The 19,448-nt window shown below is 41.4% G+C and overlaps 1 protein-coding gene across 2 annotated transcripts in view; it reads right to left on the bottom strand.

Annotated features, from left to right (window-relative positions):
• cntn5 (contactin 5) overlaps window positions 1-19,448 on the bottom strand; it is a 102,208-nt gene that overhangs the window by 40,148 nt on the left and 42,612 nt on the right. For both annotated transcript variants that reach the window (XM_053423651.1, XM_053423652.1), the window contains exons 4-7: window positions 14,756-14,879; window positions 14,485-14,660; window positions 7,039-7,134; window positions 2,854-3,057 (exon numbers count right to left, since the gene is read on the bottom strand). In XM_053423651.1, the coding sequence (XP_053279626.1) occupies window positions 2,854-3,057; window positions 7,039-7,134; window positions 14,485-14,660; window positions 14,756-14,879 (600 nt within the window). The remainder of the gene's footprint in view (window positions 1-2,853; window positions 3,058-7,038; window positions 7,135-14,484; window positions 14,661-14,755; window positions 14,880-19,448) is intronic.

Below are 19,448 nucleotides of genomic sequence, written 5' to 3'. Positions count from 1 at the left end.
GCAGATTTAAAACAACTCGGTGAATCAAAGTGATTTACGAGTGTAATGGTACAACTAGAGGACAGTAACATGTAAAACATGATATTGGATGAGCTACAGGCGTTTAATAGAGGGTTGGTAAAAGCCCACTTACAAGGAATTGCAATATTCAAGACGGGAGATTATAAAGGCATGGATCCCCCTCTCTAGGTGTTTTTGTGGGAGATAGGCCTTTACTTTGGATACGAGACTTAGTTGGAAAACGTTTGAATCCATCCATGATTCAAGCAGGGGCTGAAGTGAAGTCTTAGTTTTATGGTTCAGGGGCAAGTATATTTGAATGTCATGTGCAAAGCAGTGAAAAAATTGATGCTAAGGGCAGCTCACATAGGGAGAATAGGACAGGGCCTAGAACGGATCCTTGAGGTACCCCAGATGTCACCCAGGTGGACAGAGAGAGACTCCTATCTGTTAGGTGTGACTGAAACCACATGAGTGCTGTATCTTTTAGTTTAATTTTATTTTAATTTAATTATTGTAATGTTTTTGTATTGTAATGTATTTACCAACATTCCTGATGTAAACAGACTATGTATACATGTGATAACTCAGAATCAGTATCTGTTCAATGTCGCTTCATGTATTAAATTACCTGTCAGTCAGTTTGAGGGGGAAACTTTCACTGAAAAGAACATTTAAAATAATTTCATAATAAATATTTGCCATCCAAAGCAAAGCATCTTTCTAATGGTAAATAAATAATCATAAATAGCTGTCATTTTGCATCTGCTCTGTGGTCACTATAAACAAAACTGTATCCTCCCATGAATATAACACATGTCCACTCCTGCACAGTTAGACCAGGTTGTAGAACGTTCAACCTCATTTGAGATTGTGTTCCAATGTTATGAGAACTGAAAGACAACAGCAAAGTATAAACAACAGATGATGTGGGAAAAAACAACAAAACTACGTTTCGGCCATCTGCAGTAATATGATTAATTTGCTTCTATTACTGCAAAGTGAAAAATCAAAGGGAGGGCGTTTCCCAGCTAAATTGTACATCTGTTTAAAAACAGTGCATCGTTAAGGACTCCGGTCTCGCTCGGCTCCGCTCAAGGTGGATTGCAGAGTGACGATCAATGGCCCCCAGCATGGTATAATGGAGCCCAGATGCTTGTTGTGATTAAGAGCGTCAGGGCTGGAGCTCAGAGACGGTGGCGAGCTGCACACAGATCCAGCTTGAACCGTCTACCATATAATGATCACCCACTTTCACCGAGGCACAGATTGCGGTGTCTGATTGGTCAGACTCCAGCGACTGAGGGGGAGCATGCGGTGCCAGAACATTTTGTGTGTCTGCAGTGAGGTGTGCCAGACATTTTAGCCCCAACAGCAACATGGAAGGCTGCTGAGCGTCGTGAGGTTTGCAGAGCGGGAGGTGCCAAGATGTTCTTTGGGCTCAAAGCTGCACAGACTTGATTGGGTCTGTTTTGTTGCAGGTGAGAGAAATGTGCAGCCACATGTCACAATATGGATTCGCTAAATCAATTCATCTTCCTCTATCAAAGGATATAATAACTAGCATGGCACAAGGCCCAAGAGTCACCTCACAAAACCACATCTAAATCCACTAGATTTGAATTTTTATTTGGATCTGTTGGACAAACTCATTAATATCAGTCCTCTAAATATCCCTAATGATTTTCATCAAGATCTGTGAATTAGTCTCTAATAAATCAGCTAAAATCTTAACCAGCCATATCTCACAATGCTAATGGAAATGTAAAGACAACTCTGGATCTGCCCCTGATCCGAATCCACTGGATAATTCAATTATTTGTTTCCTGACCCCGACAACATGCTTCCACCAGGTTTCATGCTTATCCAGCCAGTTGTTTATGTGCAATCCTGCTGACCTCACAGACAAATAAACAAAAACATCATCTCCTTGGAGGTAATAAAAAACGCTGATAGCAGATTGACCACACGGCCTTCTGCCCATATTTTGCATCTTGGTTAACGAGAGAGACAAACCAATTAAGCACGGTTATGTGCAAAGTATCATGTGGGTCTCTCTGGGCCTTTTTATACAAAGTTATGCAGGAATCTTGCTGGAAGGGATGTAAACCGTAAGAGGTGAATTCCTGCTGCAGCATTTGGAGCAAACCTGGTTCCTGAGGCACAGAGCCCCCCCCCCCCCCCCCTTTTGCTCAGGGCCTCACCGGGGTTGTCATCTCTGTGGCCCTTTGAAAGCGCTGACAATGACAGGCACCTGACTGGAGTGACGGGCACTTCTCTGTGTAGTCAGAAGCAAAGAGCCAGTCGGTGAAATCCACACCTGAATCCAACAAGCGGCCCCGCAGCACGGCTCCGGAGAGGCTAGTATATAAAAGAGCCGAATCCCATCCACAGCAAGGGCCATTGATTCAGTTAATTTTATGCTGGAAAATGATTTCCCTGATGGCCAGTTTCACCAAAGCACAATGTGAGTGAAGAGGGCTCCCCACACTAATGTTAAAGCAATGCTGGCCATCTATTTACAGTGTGTATGGAATTCATAACGCCCTCCGCTAACACAAGGCTCAGTGGAAAGCAGAGGACCGCCCCGCTTTTATTAACCTATCTGATCCCAGCTTTTTTTTTTATTCCGCTCCAAAAGGCATTACGATACAATTGAATCGCCCCAGTGGAATATAAAATATGCTTTTAAATTTCCGTCTGTGCTAAACAAGTGCAGCGAGAGGAAGCAGCGTGATACATCAAAAAACATTTTGAAACTTTCAGACAAACTTTCAGAGGTGTCTTCCCGGGTCATTCATACAAATCAGAGCCCGTCATGTGTGAGAGGTGCCATCAATCTGAGAGGCTCACCGTCGGTTTTCAGTGTCAGGGGCGTCGGGGGGCTCAGAACCCGTGCGTTAGTCACCGTGTTCTTCACCAGGCAGATGTAGCTCCCCACGTCAGAGGGCTGCACCTTGGAGATGTACAGGTTCCCCGTGTCCTGGGAGATGAAGCGCCGGCTGTCCTCGGCCACGAAGGAGGGGAACTCGTTGAACACCCAGCTGTAGATGATCTCTGCGAGAACAAGGGGAGACCACAGTCTGAATCAGTACATCCTTGTAGAACAGCAATGGAGGATGAGGACTAGGTTTGTGGCAGAAAGAATGTCGAATAATAAGCGCCCACATAGCTCGGTAGTCCCGCTGCATCAGAAGACTGTAAAGAGACGTCTAATCTGATGGTGAGTTGACTGTGTCAGAGCTTTCCATGCACGCAGACTGCCTGTCAAGCAGCCCGCCACTCATTGAAGTCCAGCTCAGCTACTTTATCAGATTAATTTCTGATTCTAATCAAATCGCTTGGGATTCGCTGAGCGTGCACAGTTTACGACCACTGGCCTCCACTTCAAACGTGCCTGTCCCCCCCCCCCCACGCTCTATATGAATGTGTGGCTGTAGTTGTGTGCGGCGTGAGGTTGTGTCGCGTTCGGTCTTTCACAAATTTTAGTGAAGTAATTGATGACAGAATGCATCGAGGGTTACACTGATTGCACAGACGGGAGATCCTCATTAGAAGAGATGGGACGGAAAAGGAGGCGATTGCACGATCAGCAGATAAAAATTCCTGTGAAAGCGTTTTCTGTTCATAACACACACACGTTAATTTGCTAAATGAATGAATGCATGAATGATATTCAGTTACATTTAGATTTTGTTTACAGCAAAGCTATGCAAACACACTACAACAGCTTATCTGTTGTATGAGGAAAATGTTCATCTAAGATTTACTATTAAATATCCTGCAATGCATTTGTATTTTCTGCAACTATATACAAATAATTTAAAATATGATGCAATGGAACTTCATGCAATTTTTCTCCATGGTTTACAATTAGGGTTTTTAATAATATACTTTAAGAATAACCACGCTCTGAAGTATGTTTCATTAATTCATGACATACTGCCAGTAGAATACTGTATATACTGTATGTACCCATGTAAAGCAGCGGAACATAAGGTCAATTATTAATCATTCTTAATCAGTTCTTGCTATAAAGCAATAATAACTTAAAGATGTGATGGTTATGGGATTTCTCCAGCAACAAGGGAAGTATAGCATAACTGCTGCTGCCTCTAAAGATGGAAAAATATCAATATAAAAGGGTTTTATTGAGTCTGTTATTTGCAGCAAGGTTATTTTTAATTGATTGGTGGCACCATCAGAAAGGAAAAGAAAACTGACATATTCTGATTATTCCGAGTCAGTTAAGTCGTGTGAGTGCAGACCTGTCACGAGTTTCCTTCTAATGACGAACGTATAAACAAGAAAGACACAGAGCGACATGTCCCTGACTCCACGCGTAATAATCTTTGTTGTTTTTATATTTTATTCATGAATTACAGTGCGCGATATGTTGAGCATTATTTATGATAAGAAAAATATGAAGATAAAAAAACAATAAGAGGAAAAAAATAAATAGTTGTCAAAATGACCCTGAAGATGAATAAGTGGGTGATAAACTGGATGGATGGGTATGAAATGCCTGTGATGAACATAGAGCCGACTTTTGACAGCATGATGTTTGCTTTGTCTATTGTGCATAGTTCTACACGGGCTCATCCATCATTATGTTAGAGGAGAAAACAGGACTGTCAAGTTCAGGGACAAATTAATCTATTCAACGTTGTCACGCAATATTTCACAAGTCTTTTGATTTCCGCATCCATAATATGTTTGCACTGGAGCAAGAAAAAAGAAAATGACACTATCAGAGGCCTCGTGGTAAATAATGGACGGCTGCTGATTTCGGGGTTTGTGCCGACGACAAGCTGGAAAAACAAGAACAGGAAAAAATTTCTAATATTTTACATCAGGACCCTGATCTGCAGAGTCAGCATCGTTTGTTTAATCCACTGAGAGGACAACTTCATAAAGAGAGGGCACACAGTTACAGCTCCGATAGGTTTTATTCAAAGATCATCACACTGGAGTTTCATCTCAGTAAAACACTGTTTACCGCGGACGCATAAAAAAACTGATCGCGAGCGCTCAGAGCCATGAAACTTTTCACATCTCACTGACTCCAAATTATTTTTCCACTCTCGAGACTTTTTCTAATGTAAGTGTCATTTTAATGTCTTTAAATCCTCCCACATCCAATTTAACCCACATTTTGTTTAAACACTCCCTGCGCACTGGGAAATTCAATTGTAACATGCTCTGGCTCAATGGGAAATCCATCAGACGGGCAAACTTAATGACTGTGGATTTTTTCCTTGCTTATTTATTTGTCGGAGATCATTTTTCATTTAATGTTAACGCTGCTGAAGACATAAATCATAATCGTACCCGTGTTTTTGTGCATAATATTGAAACACGCACAGAGCACCCATTGGTTTTGAGGTAATCTGATGATATCGGAGGTAAATCTCATTGTTCTGTGCTTTTAATGGTTGAGTTATTACATATATATCTATAATAAAATATATATTGATCAACTGTATCGCTCTGATTCAAGCATTGGGAAGGTCTGTAACAGAATGTCATGATGACTGAGACCTGGGTCCATTTTCCAGCTTGTAGCAGCAAACCTTAAATGACAGAAAATCACTTTTTCCATTCTGCTGACCTCAGTCCACATCATCTCTAATTTGATCTCAATCACACTTTCACCCATTCAACAGAAAAACTCTATAAAAGCTGGAAAATCCAGAATCAACACCGTGCGGTTGAGCGCCGGCCGACCAGTGCAGGTTCAGTCCAAACATGACCAGACTCGTGTGAGGTCACTGTGACCTTTGACCCCTGGAATCGAACCCATTAATCTCCGCGTCCAAGTGACACATGATCAATTTAGCAGAAGTTCCCTACAGGCAGACTTGAGAACCTTTGACCACCTTCATGTTATAAGTTCCTCTGTGAGTGTAAATTAATGTTTGGGCCAAATAAGTTCACGAGGCCAAAAAAACTGTGAATATTTGTGCTTGATGAAATGAAATGAAATGTGTGATCCTAATGAATCACATTCACAAGAACATGAGGTCAGCACGTTGTTGACCTTTAACCTTTCGCCGCCTTAATCCAATCAGTTCATCTATAAGTCAAAATGAACATTTGTACCATAATTCCCTAGAGGTGTTCCTGAATTATCCCGTTTACAAGGCATACGTCTTTATGATGTATTTAATCTGTGACCACAAAATTCTAATTGAGTTGAGTTAAAAGGTTTGTGCCAAATTTGAAGAAATGTCCCTTACGGCCTCCCCTAGACATAAGACAACCAGAGGACATAAAGTCTCAGACCACTGGCTGTCGTCGCGGAGTCAAAGTAAAACCACGTATGTTCAGTTTGCCTGAAAATTATAGTTTAAAATATGAAAAAGAGAAAATAAGCCAAAGCAAAAGCAGAGCGGTGATTGATAGAAGCATTTAAGGATTGAGTATCATCTGCACTCCACGTTAATATGTAAAAAATACAGGATCAATAATCATAAATTATCTTTTATAAAAAAACAGCAGTTCTGTCACTGACTTCCTGGTTGATATCAGTGAAACTAATAAGTTCCACCAACAGTCTTATTGAAGTGCACATTCCCGTGGCTGCAGCCCTCATGCAAACAAACAGAAAGCCTGGATGATTCATGGCCCACATAATATCTAACATTAGAGGGAAAACTGCAGAGAGGGATATTCAAGAAATGCCATTAAAGTCTCGGTGCCTATGTTCTGCCGATATGCAAAATAATTGGCAGCACGACGTTTATTTTTTCATTTCTAATGATCCGGCAAATTTGATCCCTGAGAAATCTGCGACGCCGCTCTGTTTGTCTCGCTTGAACCGCATGGACGGACAGGGGAGAATAGATGGATGAACGAATCAAAACAACAACAACAACAACAACACAACAAATAAATAAACGATGAGAACATTCATTCACTTTGCAACAGCAGTAACATTACTTGGTGCTGTGGGCTGTCCTTGATGAATAGAGAGGATTTCATTGATCCGGGCCCTAAAGCTCCAGGTTGTGACTGGAGGTGCAGATCATGTCTTACCTGGTGAATGAGGAGGGGGGGTGCACATGAGCACCACCCCTTGGCCTTCACGCACGGAGACCCCACCTCTGGTCTTCCCGCTGAACGCTGCCAGATCTGAAACACAGTCAATTCAACTCATGGTTATGTCGGATCAATTTGAGGAGTTGTCCCTGCAGCCGTGCAGCCTCGACTTCACAGGATCATGAAGGGATGTGAAAGAACAACTCACCCGAACAACAACTGACCTGAATTTTAAGTGGGTGTCGCAAGGTTAAAATTTACATCCACTATTTCAGTTGCATGATAGAACCCAATAAGCTTTTGGTGTGGATCCGGAACAGGAGGAGGATCCAGAACAACAATAACATCGTGAGATAGGAGGATGTTTTTTCCCCAGATCTTCCAGATAATAATTCATGGATCTTGAAGAATTGCAATTGAGTCAATGTAGAACTAAATAATTCACATCTAATATTAGCGTCTCTCAAAGAAATCCTTCCCCAACATTATTTAAGATCAGTATCAATGTTGAGCTCTTAGTTTTACCGGGTTGTTTTTCCGTGGAAGTAGAACAAAGCAGGTTTAATCTGAAATCCCTGAGCCGCTGCAGCCGCCTTCTGGAACCTAATGCTGCTCGTTTGATTTTTTGATTTTAAGGCGACGCCAGAAATGTGGAAATCAAGCGACAGCGCGCTGACCCAGGGCAGGTCTCTGTGTCTGCACCACTTCCATCCCATCGCTTTGAGGGACGTTGTTTACTGTTCACCTGAAAGTGACGGAAAATTACGCCTCCAAGAAACCGGAATTTCTACCCATTGTCTAATAATGATTATAGTTCAAGACCTTTATCTTTAAATGTAGCACAAATCTACCATTTCAGAGATGAAGACGACTGAAGAAACCTTCTCCTGGTTCTTTCAGAAATGCTCCTCGAGGGTCACAATGTTCTCTATTGATTCTCCAGCAGCTGTCATCACCCTGTTCTTTTCTGTTTTCTCTCCGTGTAACTTCCTTCTACCTCTTTCTCATGTTTTGTATGGATCCGACATGGATCACGACCGGGAGCCGATCACTGTCCATTCCTTTAGCTTCAATGAGCGAGCGGACAAAAGGTAAGTGAAATCGACTTCTCAGGGAAACAAATGAAACCAACGAGTGAGTAAATAAGTAACACAAAGACGGAAACGCTCGCCGTCTAAGGACTATTGACCAGGGCCCTCCACATCCGACTGCTGAAGTACAACAACAGTAATTGCTCAAGTACAACATGACTCGTACGCGGCAGGAACCAAATGTGAGCGGGCGTTTGTGTAGATTCTCTTTTCTCTCTTCAATTATTCACCGACGCTGTTGCAAGTCGTCTTGTGCTTTTCTAGATTACCCGCTGCTGCAGCAATTTAGCCTGCAGTGCATCGTTTCCAGTCTAAGAGCATTACGTAGGTGCATGGACAATTAGATAATATAATTGCAGGCAGAAGCAGCAACCCTGGTTGTTTGGAATAAATCAGCCATGGGTAGCTTGAGCAGTAAAAGCCACCACGGTGGAGAAAGAGGAAATAAAAATCAGGGGCTTCTTTTATAAACCCATCGATTTTCCACTTCCTCCCTCGATCCAGAAATGATTCCAACAACCCGGACGCTGATTTGAGAGCAGGTGTCTGTGCAGCAGTTGGGAGATAGAGCCCTGGTATTGGACGTCCAGCTGATACATGCTCGACCAATCAGTTGTCAGTCTCAGCTGTCAATCATGACAGCTGTTTCCCCCCCATTTTCTGACATTGTTCCTTTACGGCGCTGTCAAGCCGTCCATCTTTATAAAAAGTCAGACAATATAAACCTATAGTAGTGAGTGTGTATGGTGAGAAGTGCAAAGCAGGAACTCTACATAAACTATCACTTTTCAGTCCCTTGAAAAATGAGATATGAATTTTAGAGGCGTTCATATTTTATTGAACCATGAAACGAGGTTCAAAAGGAAACTTGTGAATCATTTCACATTGCAGCTACAGCTATGTTATCAAATCAATATTGAACACATTTTTAACAACGTAAACATGGTAATTACAGCGTCCTCAAAAATCCCAGGTCAGCGTCTGCATTAATGTTTAAAATCCAGAAATGCTGTGAGGAAATTAGCAGCCAGCGCTGGAGCCGGTGTTCAATGCAAATTAGTTATTTCAAGATCTGTATAATTCGATCAATGGGCATTAACTGGCGCCGATATCAGATTTGTAGAACATTTCAGAGTGGTGTGTGTGTGTGTGTGTGTGTGTGTGTATGTGTGTGTCTGTGTGTACGCGTGTGGATCTTCAAATGGCGAAGTCAAAGCAGTGCATTAATTTCATTACTAGCACGTTGCTCACAGAGGCTCGATACCTGAGCCTCAGCCAGACTCTCATCTGCAGAGAGAGAGAGAGAGAGAGAGAGAGAGAGAGAGAGAGAGAGAGAGAGAGAGGAATTCTTTGGGGAGAAAGATCAGAGGCCTCCTTTCTGCCTGCTGCCTTCAAAGTCACGCCTGAAAAAAAACCAGCCCAAGTGTGAGTTCAGCAGCTCAGAATTTCAAAACAAAGTGAACGAGAGCGAGAGAGAGAGAGAGGGAGAGAGAGAGAGAGAGAGAGAGAGAGAGAGAGAGAGAGAGAGAGAGAGAGAGAGAGAGAGAGAGAGAGAGCGAGAGAGAGAACACATCCGGCTGAAACATCTTTGGAGCAGAGAACACGACCAGTAGATAGAATATGGACAGCCTTGACTGAACCTTTCCTCCTGCACTCTCTAGCCGGTCCACTCCACCTCTCCCCTGGTCCCCCCCCCCCCCCCCCCACGAAAAGAAACAGAGCCGGGGTTCAGTCCGGCAGTTTGACACGACAACCCTCCGGACCACAGACGGCACGCTGCTGCACAGACACGTCACTTAGCCGTTAGCCCAAACCCAGCAGAACTCAGTGAGGCCCAGCAAGGTTCAAATTAGTTTAACCCCCGGCTTCTCTTAACAGAAGAAAATTTGCAGTTTTTTCACTTTATCTCAATCAAAAGCTTAAACTCTGCTCGTACGTGCATTCTGGTAAAAAATACCTTTACATAATCACGAAGCAGAAACAGTGAACAATTGCTTGAAAAAAAACAAAACACAAACATCTCATTGTTGTCATGTTCCAGTTACAGAAACTATTCAGGTCAGTTGGCTCACAGGACCAGACCTTCCACTGGTTTGTTAGGAGGAAGACTCACTGCCGTGTCTGAGCCGGCGCTCTGCCAGCGGAAATTATTACATATTTATAAACTGTAATATTTGTCTTTGCTGATCATTCTCAGCCTGAACCTGCAGCTTGTCTATGAATACAGACAGACACATTTGAGTCAAATCACAGGCCTCCAGCTTTTTAAGTGTCATTTCACATTCAAATCTTTACAACAGCTAACAACCTGTAATTGCTTTAAAACATCCAATTTATAAAGAAAATATGTTCATGGACTTGAAGTAGATGTAGCACAACCTCAGTGCAGTGCACAAACAGCTGTGTGTGTGTGTGTGTGTGTGTGTGTGTGTGTGGGCGGTGCCAAGATGAAAAGAACAGGAAAAGTTGCGCTCCACGCTGAGTGATAAATTCCGTCTATTTGTTATGCTGAGGGAGAGAGGGAAGGTTCTGCATCCAAATGTGTGCTGCAGGGCACCACTCTTTGTTTCCGTGGCAAGCTTTTCTGAAGGGTCCCATTTTAAAGAAATGTTGACTGGGTTTGAGACCATTACCCGCTGATGGTGCTGCGTATGCGCCGTGAACTCAATAAACCTGAGGACACACACACACGTGTCACTTCCCCTTCTGAACACACGTGGATGGAATTACAGAAAAAAAGAGATTCTGTCATGGGATGAAATGAGTAGAGATGTTCTCTGATTCCAGCTTAGTAAAGGTTTTAAATCATATTAGATCGATTCTGGATGATCCTGTGTAATTTCTGACATTATAGTTATTATTATTACACATAGCTTATATCAACGTGAACAAATGTACAGTGCATATGTGGTTTTGGTGTTTAGTCTTGGCTGCACATTTTCGTTTCCATGTCCACTACTAACAGCCTCTTACAGTTTATTTTTTAAATGTTTGCATTTCGAGTCCAATGAAAAACTGTAGATTCAGAGGAAAGGTTTAGAAATTGCTTAACTTTTTATTTTTCTACGGCTATGAACACAAATTAAGCCTTAATTCCTACTGGTGCAATATTAGTATACAAAGATAGTATAGCAACAAACTGCTATAACACCCAACACCTCATTATCATACTTTATAGGTTATGATATCATGAACTCCATCGAGATGGTTTTTACATTGGCGAGAACTTTCGGTAAATGTTACAACACATTTCTGAATATGTGAATATATAAAAGTATGTTTTTGATTATATTTAATCAAATAAAAATATGTGATGTTTTTTGGTTGTTCCTAACAATCTCAAATTGTTTATTTATTATACTCCTTAACCTCAGAGAACAAAGAAACTTTGAGTTATGTGCATAAATAGAAGCTAGCAAAGTTTAAGCGTTATAAAACTTTTACAGTGTTGTGTAATGAGTGTGTTGAACAAACGTCACAATTAAAAAGTTGAACTTAATGTTTTCAAGTTCTTTTAACTGAAATAATAAAAAATGTTTTATTACAATATGGTAAATGGTAAATCTTCATATACTGTGAACAGCACTTTTTTCTATGAGAATGGCATAGCCGCCAGCACAATCGAACCACTGACTTTCTGGATAGAGGACGACCCGCTCTCCCCCTGAGCCGCAGCCACAGCCACAGGCCCCCCCCTCCCCCTATATACAAACATATTTCTACTGTTTAAAGATATTTTAGTCTTAGGAACAGACTTTATCCACAAATAGAGAAAATATCTGTTTCAAGTGTCTGTTCAATGGACGATACAACTGTATGTGCCACCTTCACACAAATATCCATTCATTCCTCCCCACTTGGACATTTCTGACTGGTTCCTCAGATCCCAGTACAACACCAGTTGGTGAGATGTGGGATCTGTTGCTGACTCAATGGTCCAACTGAGACCGTCTCACATGTTTATTCACTGAGATGTTCAGGCTGTGGCGCCGAAACCCTCTAAGTCACCGGCAATTAGCTGCTGGAGCCGACTGCAAGGCAATGATGTCAATTAGCAGAAAGAGCTGAATGATAATAGCCTCGTTAATATTGGGTATTTTATGGGCTGCAATCCATTGGAGTTGCTGCATCCTGTCTGCGCTGCATCGCTGCACATTACTGCCACAGTCGTGCCATCAACAACAGGACGCTGACTGTTCGGTTACTGGAACGACAGAAAACCAGTTCTGTCAACATGACGACAAACATGTGGCCATCGTCTCAACTTCCACACCTGCCAGTCAACATGCACTTTGCTTTGAGACTACATGCAGCTGCAGAGAGCAACTCAACCAGATGTCAGTACATGTCTCTGTGGAACATCTCAAAGCACTGCACTGCATCCTGGGGCCCATGTTGGCTGCAGTGTGAGGTCATCCCTTATTCTACTGTAGTATTGTTGCTCTGGGTTTAATGATTTCAATTAAGCAACAGTAAACAACAACAACAACTACAGACCCTGTAAACCACTCACATTAAACTGATATATCTACGTTTCCTTTAGCTTTGTGGGGAAAAATGAACAACCACAGTCATCTATAGCAGAAAAACAACTTCATAAACCCCTTAACCACATTAAAAAAAAGCAATTTCAAGAAAAAAAACAATTGGGAAAATACTCAAGAGGAGAAAATTGCATATATATAAAATAATTACATGCCAATGCACAACCAAGAGTCCACATCTCAGCTTGAAGCCTGTACACTAATAAACGAGGGCCTACGAGTTGCATTGCTCATTTTCAGGCACTTTCCATTTTCATAGAAAAAAGGCTCAAACCCTTTTTTTCTTTAACCTACTGATTTTGCTGTGGAGTGTCGAGGAGGAGGAGGGGGGGGGGGGGGTGTCTGGGACGTTGAGAGGACAGATGAGGGTTCATGTTGAGGTGCAGCTTCTGTCCTTCACAAATTAGCAGCACTCGTTTAAATTGTGTCTGCACGTTGCCATCTGGACATTTTGGTCTGTCAACGAAGACGGCCTTATATTTAATTTAGGACTTTACTTTTTACTTCTCTTTTTTGATCACGCTTATAGAAATTAAACGAAAGAGTAAAGGAAACACATGGTTCCACTGACCTGAAGAACAGACAGAGCAGAACTGAACTAGATTCTTTAGTCATGTTGGCAAAGTTACAGATTGATTCCAACACGTGTTTGCTCGATGATAGAATAAGTCCAAGAACAATAAATAGATAGATAGATAGATAGATAGATAGATAGAAAGATAGATAGATGGATAGATAGATAGATAGATAGATAGATAGATAGATAGATAGATAGATAGATAGATAGAAATATAGAAAGATAGATAGATGGATAGATAGATAGATAGATAGATAGATAGATAGATAGATAGATAGATAGATAGATAGATAGATAGATAGATAGATAGAAAGATAGAAAGATAGATAGATAGATGGATAGATGGATAGATGGATAGATAGATAGATGGATAGATAGATAGATAGATAGAAATATAGATAGATAGATAGATAGATAGATAGATAGATAGATAGATAGATAGATAGATAGATAGATAGATAGATAGATAGTAGATTGAAATATGAATATACAGATATGGAGGAAACAAACCAAATGCAGCAGTACCACCTGAACCTTTGGAGGGCAGTGTAGTCGATACTTCAAGCAAGACAAAGGCCAATTGGCTTTGTGTTGTTGGAACTAGGGTAATGCTAACCTCCAGGTTGTCCTATGCAACAGACATAACATCTACTCCTCTAGCAAAGACCTTTAAAAATAACAAGATAAGAGACCATATACTTAGCAGCAACCACTGAAACCAGTAGGCTCCCAGCAGAAATGCCAATAAAGCTATTGCGCTCTTTGCCCCTGAGGAAACTGTAAAGTGAACCAGCGATGCACTTTCGTTCGGTCACAGTAGCTGTGCTCGCACCGTCTGAGCGGACTTTGCCTCTGATGACGTTTAGGAGGTTGGCCAGGGGAGTAGTTTGAAAAGAAATGTGTAGTTTTTCATATTAATTCACCATAAAATTGTGGCATTTGAGAAAACATACCCTGTTAGCAGCGTGACGCAACAGATCAGATGGAACCAGTGAAAACTCAGAACTCAGCGAAACCTTACTGCAGAGAGTAAAGGTGTTTATTTAGCCTGGAACTAAACGGGTTTACTTTGGAATCAAAGAAGCTCGAAGCAAACAGACCTTAAAAAAAGTACATTCATGCATTTCGCCAACACAGACACCTGCAGCTAAAAGCTACAGCTGCTGCTACTGAGACGTTTTGTGAGCAGAATGGTAAAAGATGGTTGAATAAGTAAAAAGGTCGACCTTACATGCGAACTGCAGCAGAGCGTCTCGACTTAAAACGCTCCCGAAGCGGTTTTCTGCTCTACACTGGTACTTCCCGTAGTCAGAGATCTCACTCGCGTTGGTGATGATCAGGTTTCCGTCGATGAGGCTGTAGCGGTAATCCGCCTCCTCCACCACCTCCGAGCCGTTGATGAACCAACTGAAGAGCACGAGACAAAACAAGGGATGTCAGAGACGAGTAATGAATGAAGGTGAGATTACAATTTAAGGGGACGGAAGGAAAACCAGTCCCACCTGTACGTAGGCGGCGGATTTCCCCGTGCGTCACATTGCATCACCACTTTCTTCTCGGTAGAATCCAGAGGAAAAATGACATCATCCGGCTCCAGGATGAAAACAGGCCCGAACTCTTCACTTTCTGTGAGAGAGAGAGAAAAAAAGAGATGAAGATGAGGATGATCGCAATAGTCGTCCATTCACCTTGATCGCCCGAGCGCTTCTTCACGCCGACTTCCGAGTGATGGAACTGTTAAAAAGCACAAACTGAACTATACCAGCAACAGGCAGCAGTGTTCTTCTGGCCAAACGCTGACACTTGACATATTGTGTAACTGATGCAGCTGCTCGGCAGAAAGAAGGTATTAAGAAAAATCCTCGGAGTGAGAAATGTGGAAAAATGTGTTTACAATGAGAAACCTTGAGGCTGGAGCCGCTCTGAAGTAGATTTTACAATTTAATGAGTTGGAAGTGACTCTTTGTATTCATACAAATAACCTGGTGGGATGTAATACATATAATAAAAATGTCACACGCTATAATTCAATCACTTAAACAGCTTCTGGGGTTGTAGTCATTCTTGTTTCTTTGTTTTCTTCAGCTGAGGTTGTTCACACAGACTGAATAGGCAGCTCCCAAAAGTGAAGCCAAAGCCTCTTGATATCCCCCTAGTGGCTGGCTACGGTATAGGTTAAAAAAAAAACCTGCCTCCTCTATGTTAATGGCTAGGGCATGGAGCAAATGAATAAGTCAAACATAACCTTTGTTTTATTATCTATATCGTATTTATTACTAAACCTAATTTGTTGTACTTTTTATGCAATATAGAGCGCAGGTTAACAATATATATATATAGATATATAGGAATCTATTTAAGTATAAGATCATATTGAATAAGTTTGTACTTACGCTCCTTTTTGAAGACGTAGATTAAGTGATTTTTCGTCATCACTATTTTCTCACTTGTTTGTATAATTTGTCTCGAAATGAATAAAGATGACTGACTGAAAATAGTCAATGTTTTCTTCTTGAAGATGGTTTCGGTCATTTCCGCCTGATGTGTTCTCACACGTTCATTTCTACAGGAAGCTTCAGTTTCAGTCAGTTATTCGATGCTGTGTAAACAGCGTGAAATGTGATTGACAAGCGACACTGACTCACGGAGGAGGATTTCTTGACGGTTCCACATCTGCAGTCTCCGAGGTCTGTTTCCCACTTTGATCTAAATTCACTTCTCACATTAAAACAACAGAATCCAGTGGAACCGAAATCAAGGAGGTGATTTTTTTTTTTTTTTTATGATAACAAGCTTTTTACAAGCAAAATTACCAGAAATAAATAAGTCTGTGTTAAAAATGTTGTCCACAAAAAAATGTCCCATCTGGAATTCAGACACTTTTGCTGTGCAACAAATTGAGATTATAATTATAGCTCATCTCTGAAATGGCATTAATTGCAATAAACAAAGAATTAATTAAAGCGTTTTCATCCTCATATCAAGAACTTGTTTAAAATGTGTAGGACTTTTTGTTCTTGTCTTCTCACGTAGTCGCTGACTCCACTATCCTTCGCTTCCGATCTAAATCAATATTGCACATGTAACGACATAAAAAATGCATAAATAAGATTTATATTGCTGCTCACGTCACAGCAGAGTGCTGGTATCCCCACAGTACTAAAATCTGACAGTGCAGATGATCTGTCATCAATGTGCTGTTCTCTTTGTGTGGTACAAAGGCTTTGATTGTTTTTCCTGGCTGGCAGAGCGAGCGACACTTGAGGCCCTCGTGAAAATAGGTTGCGATTCATTATCAGAAGTTCGAGACAACAATCGTGGTTGAAAATGTGGAATCAGAGCCTGAGTAGAAAGTCGGCTTTAATGGAGGTTTGGTGTTTTAGAGAAGATAAATCATGCAGATGCTCAGATGAATGATTTGCAGAGATATTTATAAATTACTAACGTCACCAGTCAGTTTCTTACATCAATATGAGTCGAGACATTACAAGAAATGTTATTTATGACAGAAAAATGTTAAACACAACATATGGATCCCAGAGGAAGCGAGTAAATCAGATTAAATAACTTTAAAATGAAACATAATGGGATTTGCTTAAGGTCCAGCGATAAATTCTAAACAACGGGACATGAGGTCATGTTACATAGAAATTTAATTAAAGCCAGAAGTTTTTAAACGTTTGGATATTATTATTTTTTTTCCAGTAAGAAGTCTATTAAAAGCTTGAATTACAAATGCTTATGCATTGTCAAATTTGCGAAATGCTATTCAATACCTACATGACGACGCTCAGCCCACAGCTTCCTGGTCTATCGGGCTCCTGTTGGTGATATGAATTGTCTCCTGTAAACCCCCCCCCCTCACAAATCAATGTGCTCTCTCGCTTAATGTTGTCTGCTTGACAGTCTCTGCTGCAATTCTCATCTGTTCCCTCGCAGCGCTCGGCTCTTTGATCAAGTCTGCTCACACACAAGTGGATGCACTCGCTGCAGACGGCTCCCTACCTATAGTGCACCTCGGAATTCAAGACTTTTCAAAGACGGAGGAGGACTGCTCTGTTCTCCGAGAGTTTCTCTGATTACGAATTTATGAAAAGCCAGGTAAACACACGTTCTTTGTGTTAACACAGCAAAGTAAACACATTTCTTACGGTGTGATCTATAGAAATCCATGTTTAAAGAGTCGTAGTACAGTGCCAGTCACCTCCTTCTATTTAGGAATGATCTAAAGATAGATAAGAATCATGGCTTCTTTCTCTGGGCTTGTATAATCACCCTTTGTCAGCAATTTACTGCTCCACAGGGAAATAAAGAGCTCTTGAAGAAAAATACTCTAATCAGGGGAGGAACATGAATCAATATGAAGTTGGAAATATTGCTATGAATATAATCCTTGCAGTGTTACTGGTGTGCAAACAAGAAGGAAGCAAAGACGTGTCTCTACATCCATCCATACCATTACTCCTCAGTGCTAGCATGCAGCAGCAGCAGCCTTGTGGAGTGGGGCCGGGTGTGTGATGAAATGATTTCTATTTCAAATGAAAACAGAACATTTCTGGTTTCGTGTTTCAGCTGAAACAAGCTAGAAATGAAATTGGACAATATTATGGCCGAGCAGTGAATCCTCCCGAGGGGATTCTGCTGGTGTCTGCTGGACATAAGGACACGTCATCAACTGCAAGGAATGCAAATCATTAAATATGACTCTGTATACAATGACTGTGTTCATTCTCCAAATTTACTTTTTGTCCCCTAAAATTGAGAGATGATGCCCAAAAAGGGACACAACTCCCCCGGTGTCCATCTAATGTGGAGAGAGACACTCTCAGCTCATAGTTATTGTTCTGTTTTTATTCCCTTGTGTTTTAACAAAGAGCCAAAATAACAAAAGAAGAGTGTCCTCATCCTTCCTGACTGCTCTCTACTGTAATTATGGTCCAAAGTGCAGCCTGACCTGAATCAGAACATAATGCATATTATACTGCAGAGAGTCGTAAAATGTTCCACTCAGGCTCACAGGTGAAACTAACCTTGACTTTGACCAACTTTAAAATATTCAATAAACGGACAAATGAACCGGAAATGTCTTGTTCTATTATGCACAGCAAATAAAGATTGAAGACGCGTCTCCTCTTCCTCCCGTTGCACCGAAATGAAGCTTAACCATCTCACATATGGGCGCTGCCGCTGTCATTAGGAGGCAGAGTCTGTAGTGTGGTGGTTGTGGTGTGGAGAAGCAGTATGGATGCACACGCTCGACCAATTTAAAGTTTTATAGGATCCAAAAACTAATTTAAACTAAACACGGCAGAAGAATTGCACCATCTTCCGACTTTTTAGTTTGTCCCACGTCCAATATGCTAACACGGAGGAGACAGGGTTTATGACCCACACTGATGAAGATGAAGTTATGTTCATAAACTGTATATAAAGATGGACGACACTTCTCCACTTGCTCTCACTTTCCAGAAATGAAGTTTTACATGTAGTTATACTTATCAATGACACAGAGAAGTCAGGTCCTATGAACCGTCCTGCAGCAAGCCACCAGGGGGCGATGAAGATGTTTTGTCCATCCCATTTGGGGAAGTGTCATCGTCCATCTTTATATTCACATGTTTATGATCCGACATGAGAGAAAAGTGCCTCAACACAATCAAGGAGAGTTTTCCTTTATGCTTCGGGACGCTATAGCTCAGCGACTGGAACTGGCTCCATTTACATGTTTGTGACCATATGAAAACATTAAAGAGATGGATGGAGACCATATGTCTGTGTGTGTGTGTCTGTTTCCCCCTCACACACCCACAAGCTTAGAAGTTGTTTAAATCACTCAACTTCAAGTGCCGTGGCCATCTGTCAGTCACACAGCCAAAAAGCAATATCCCCCCTTTAAGCCAGCAAAGGTGCAGCACTTTTTGGCATCCATTTCATTCAGTGAACATCAATCCAGTGCAGCGGTACAATGCTCGTGTCATCGCCCACAATGGAGCCATTACTCTCACCTTGGTAGTAGAGATGTACAGTAAGTTATCGTACAGCGACGTAGTGAAAACGTCAGAAATAATGTCGGGGGAAGTAAGAAAAAAAGACGGAAAATCATTGGCGGAGACGCACAAAGAAAGAAACACACATAAAAGATGAGGTAAAAAAAGAACAAACGCACAAAGAAGAAGAAGAAGGAGAAGAGTTGTT

Source organism: Pleuronectes platessa, chromosome 5 (genome assembly GCF_947347685.1).
Source record: "Pleuronectes platessa chromosome 5, fPlePla1.1, whole genome shotgun sequence".
Taxonomy (NCBI): Eukaryota; Metazoa; Chordata; class Actinopteri; order Pleuronectiformes; family Pleuronectidae; genus Pleuronectes; species Pleuronectes platessa.
The sequence above is the reverse complement of the archived record's forward strand: the minus strand, read 5'-3'. Positions and strand labels throughout refer to the sequence as shown.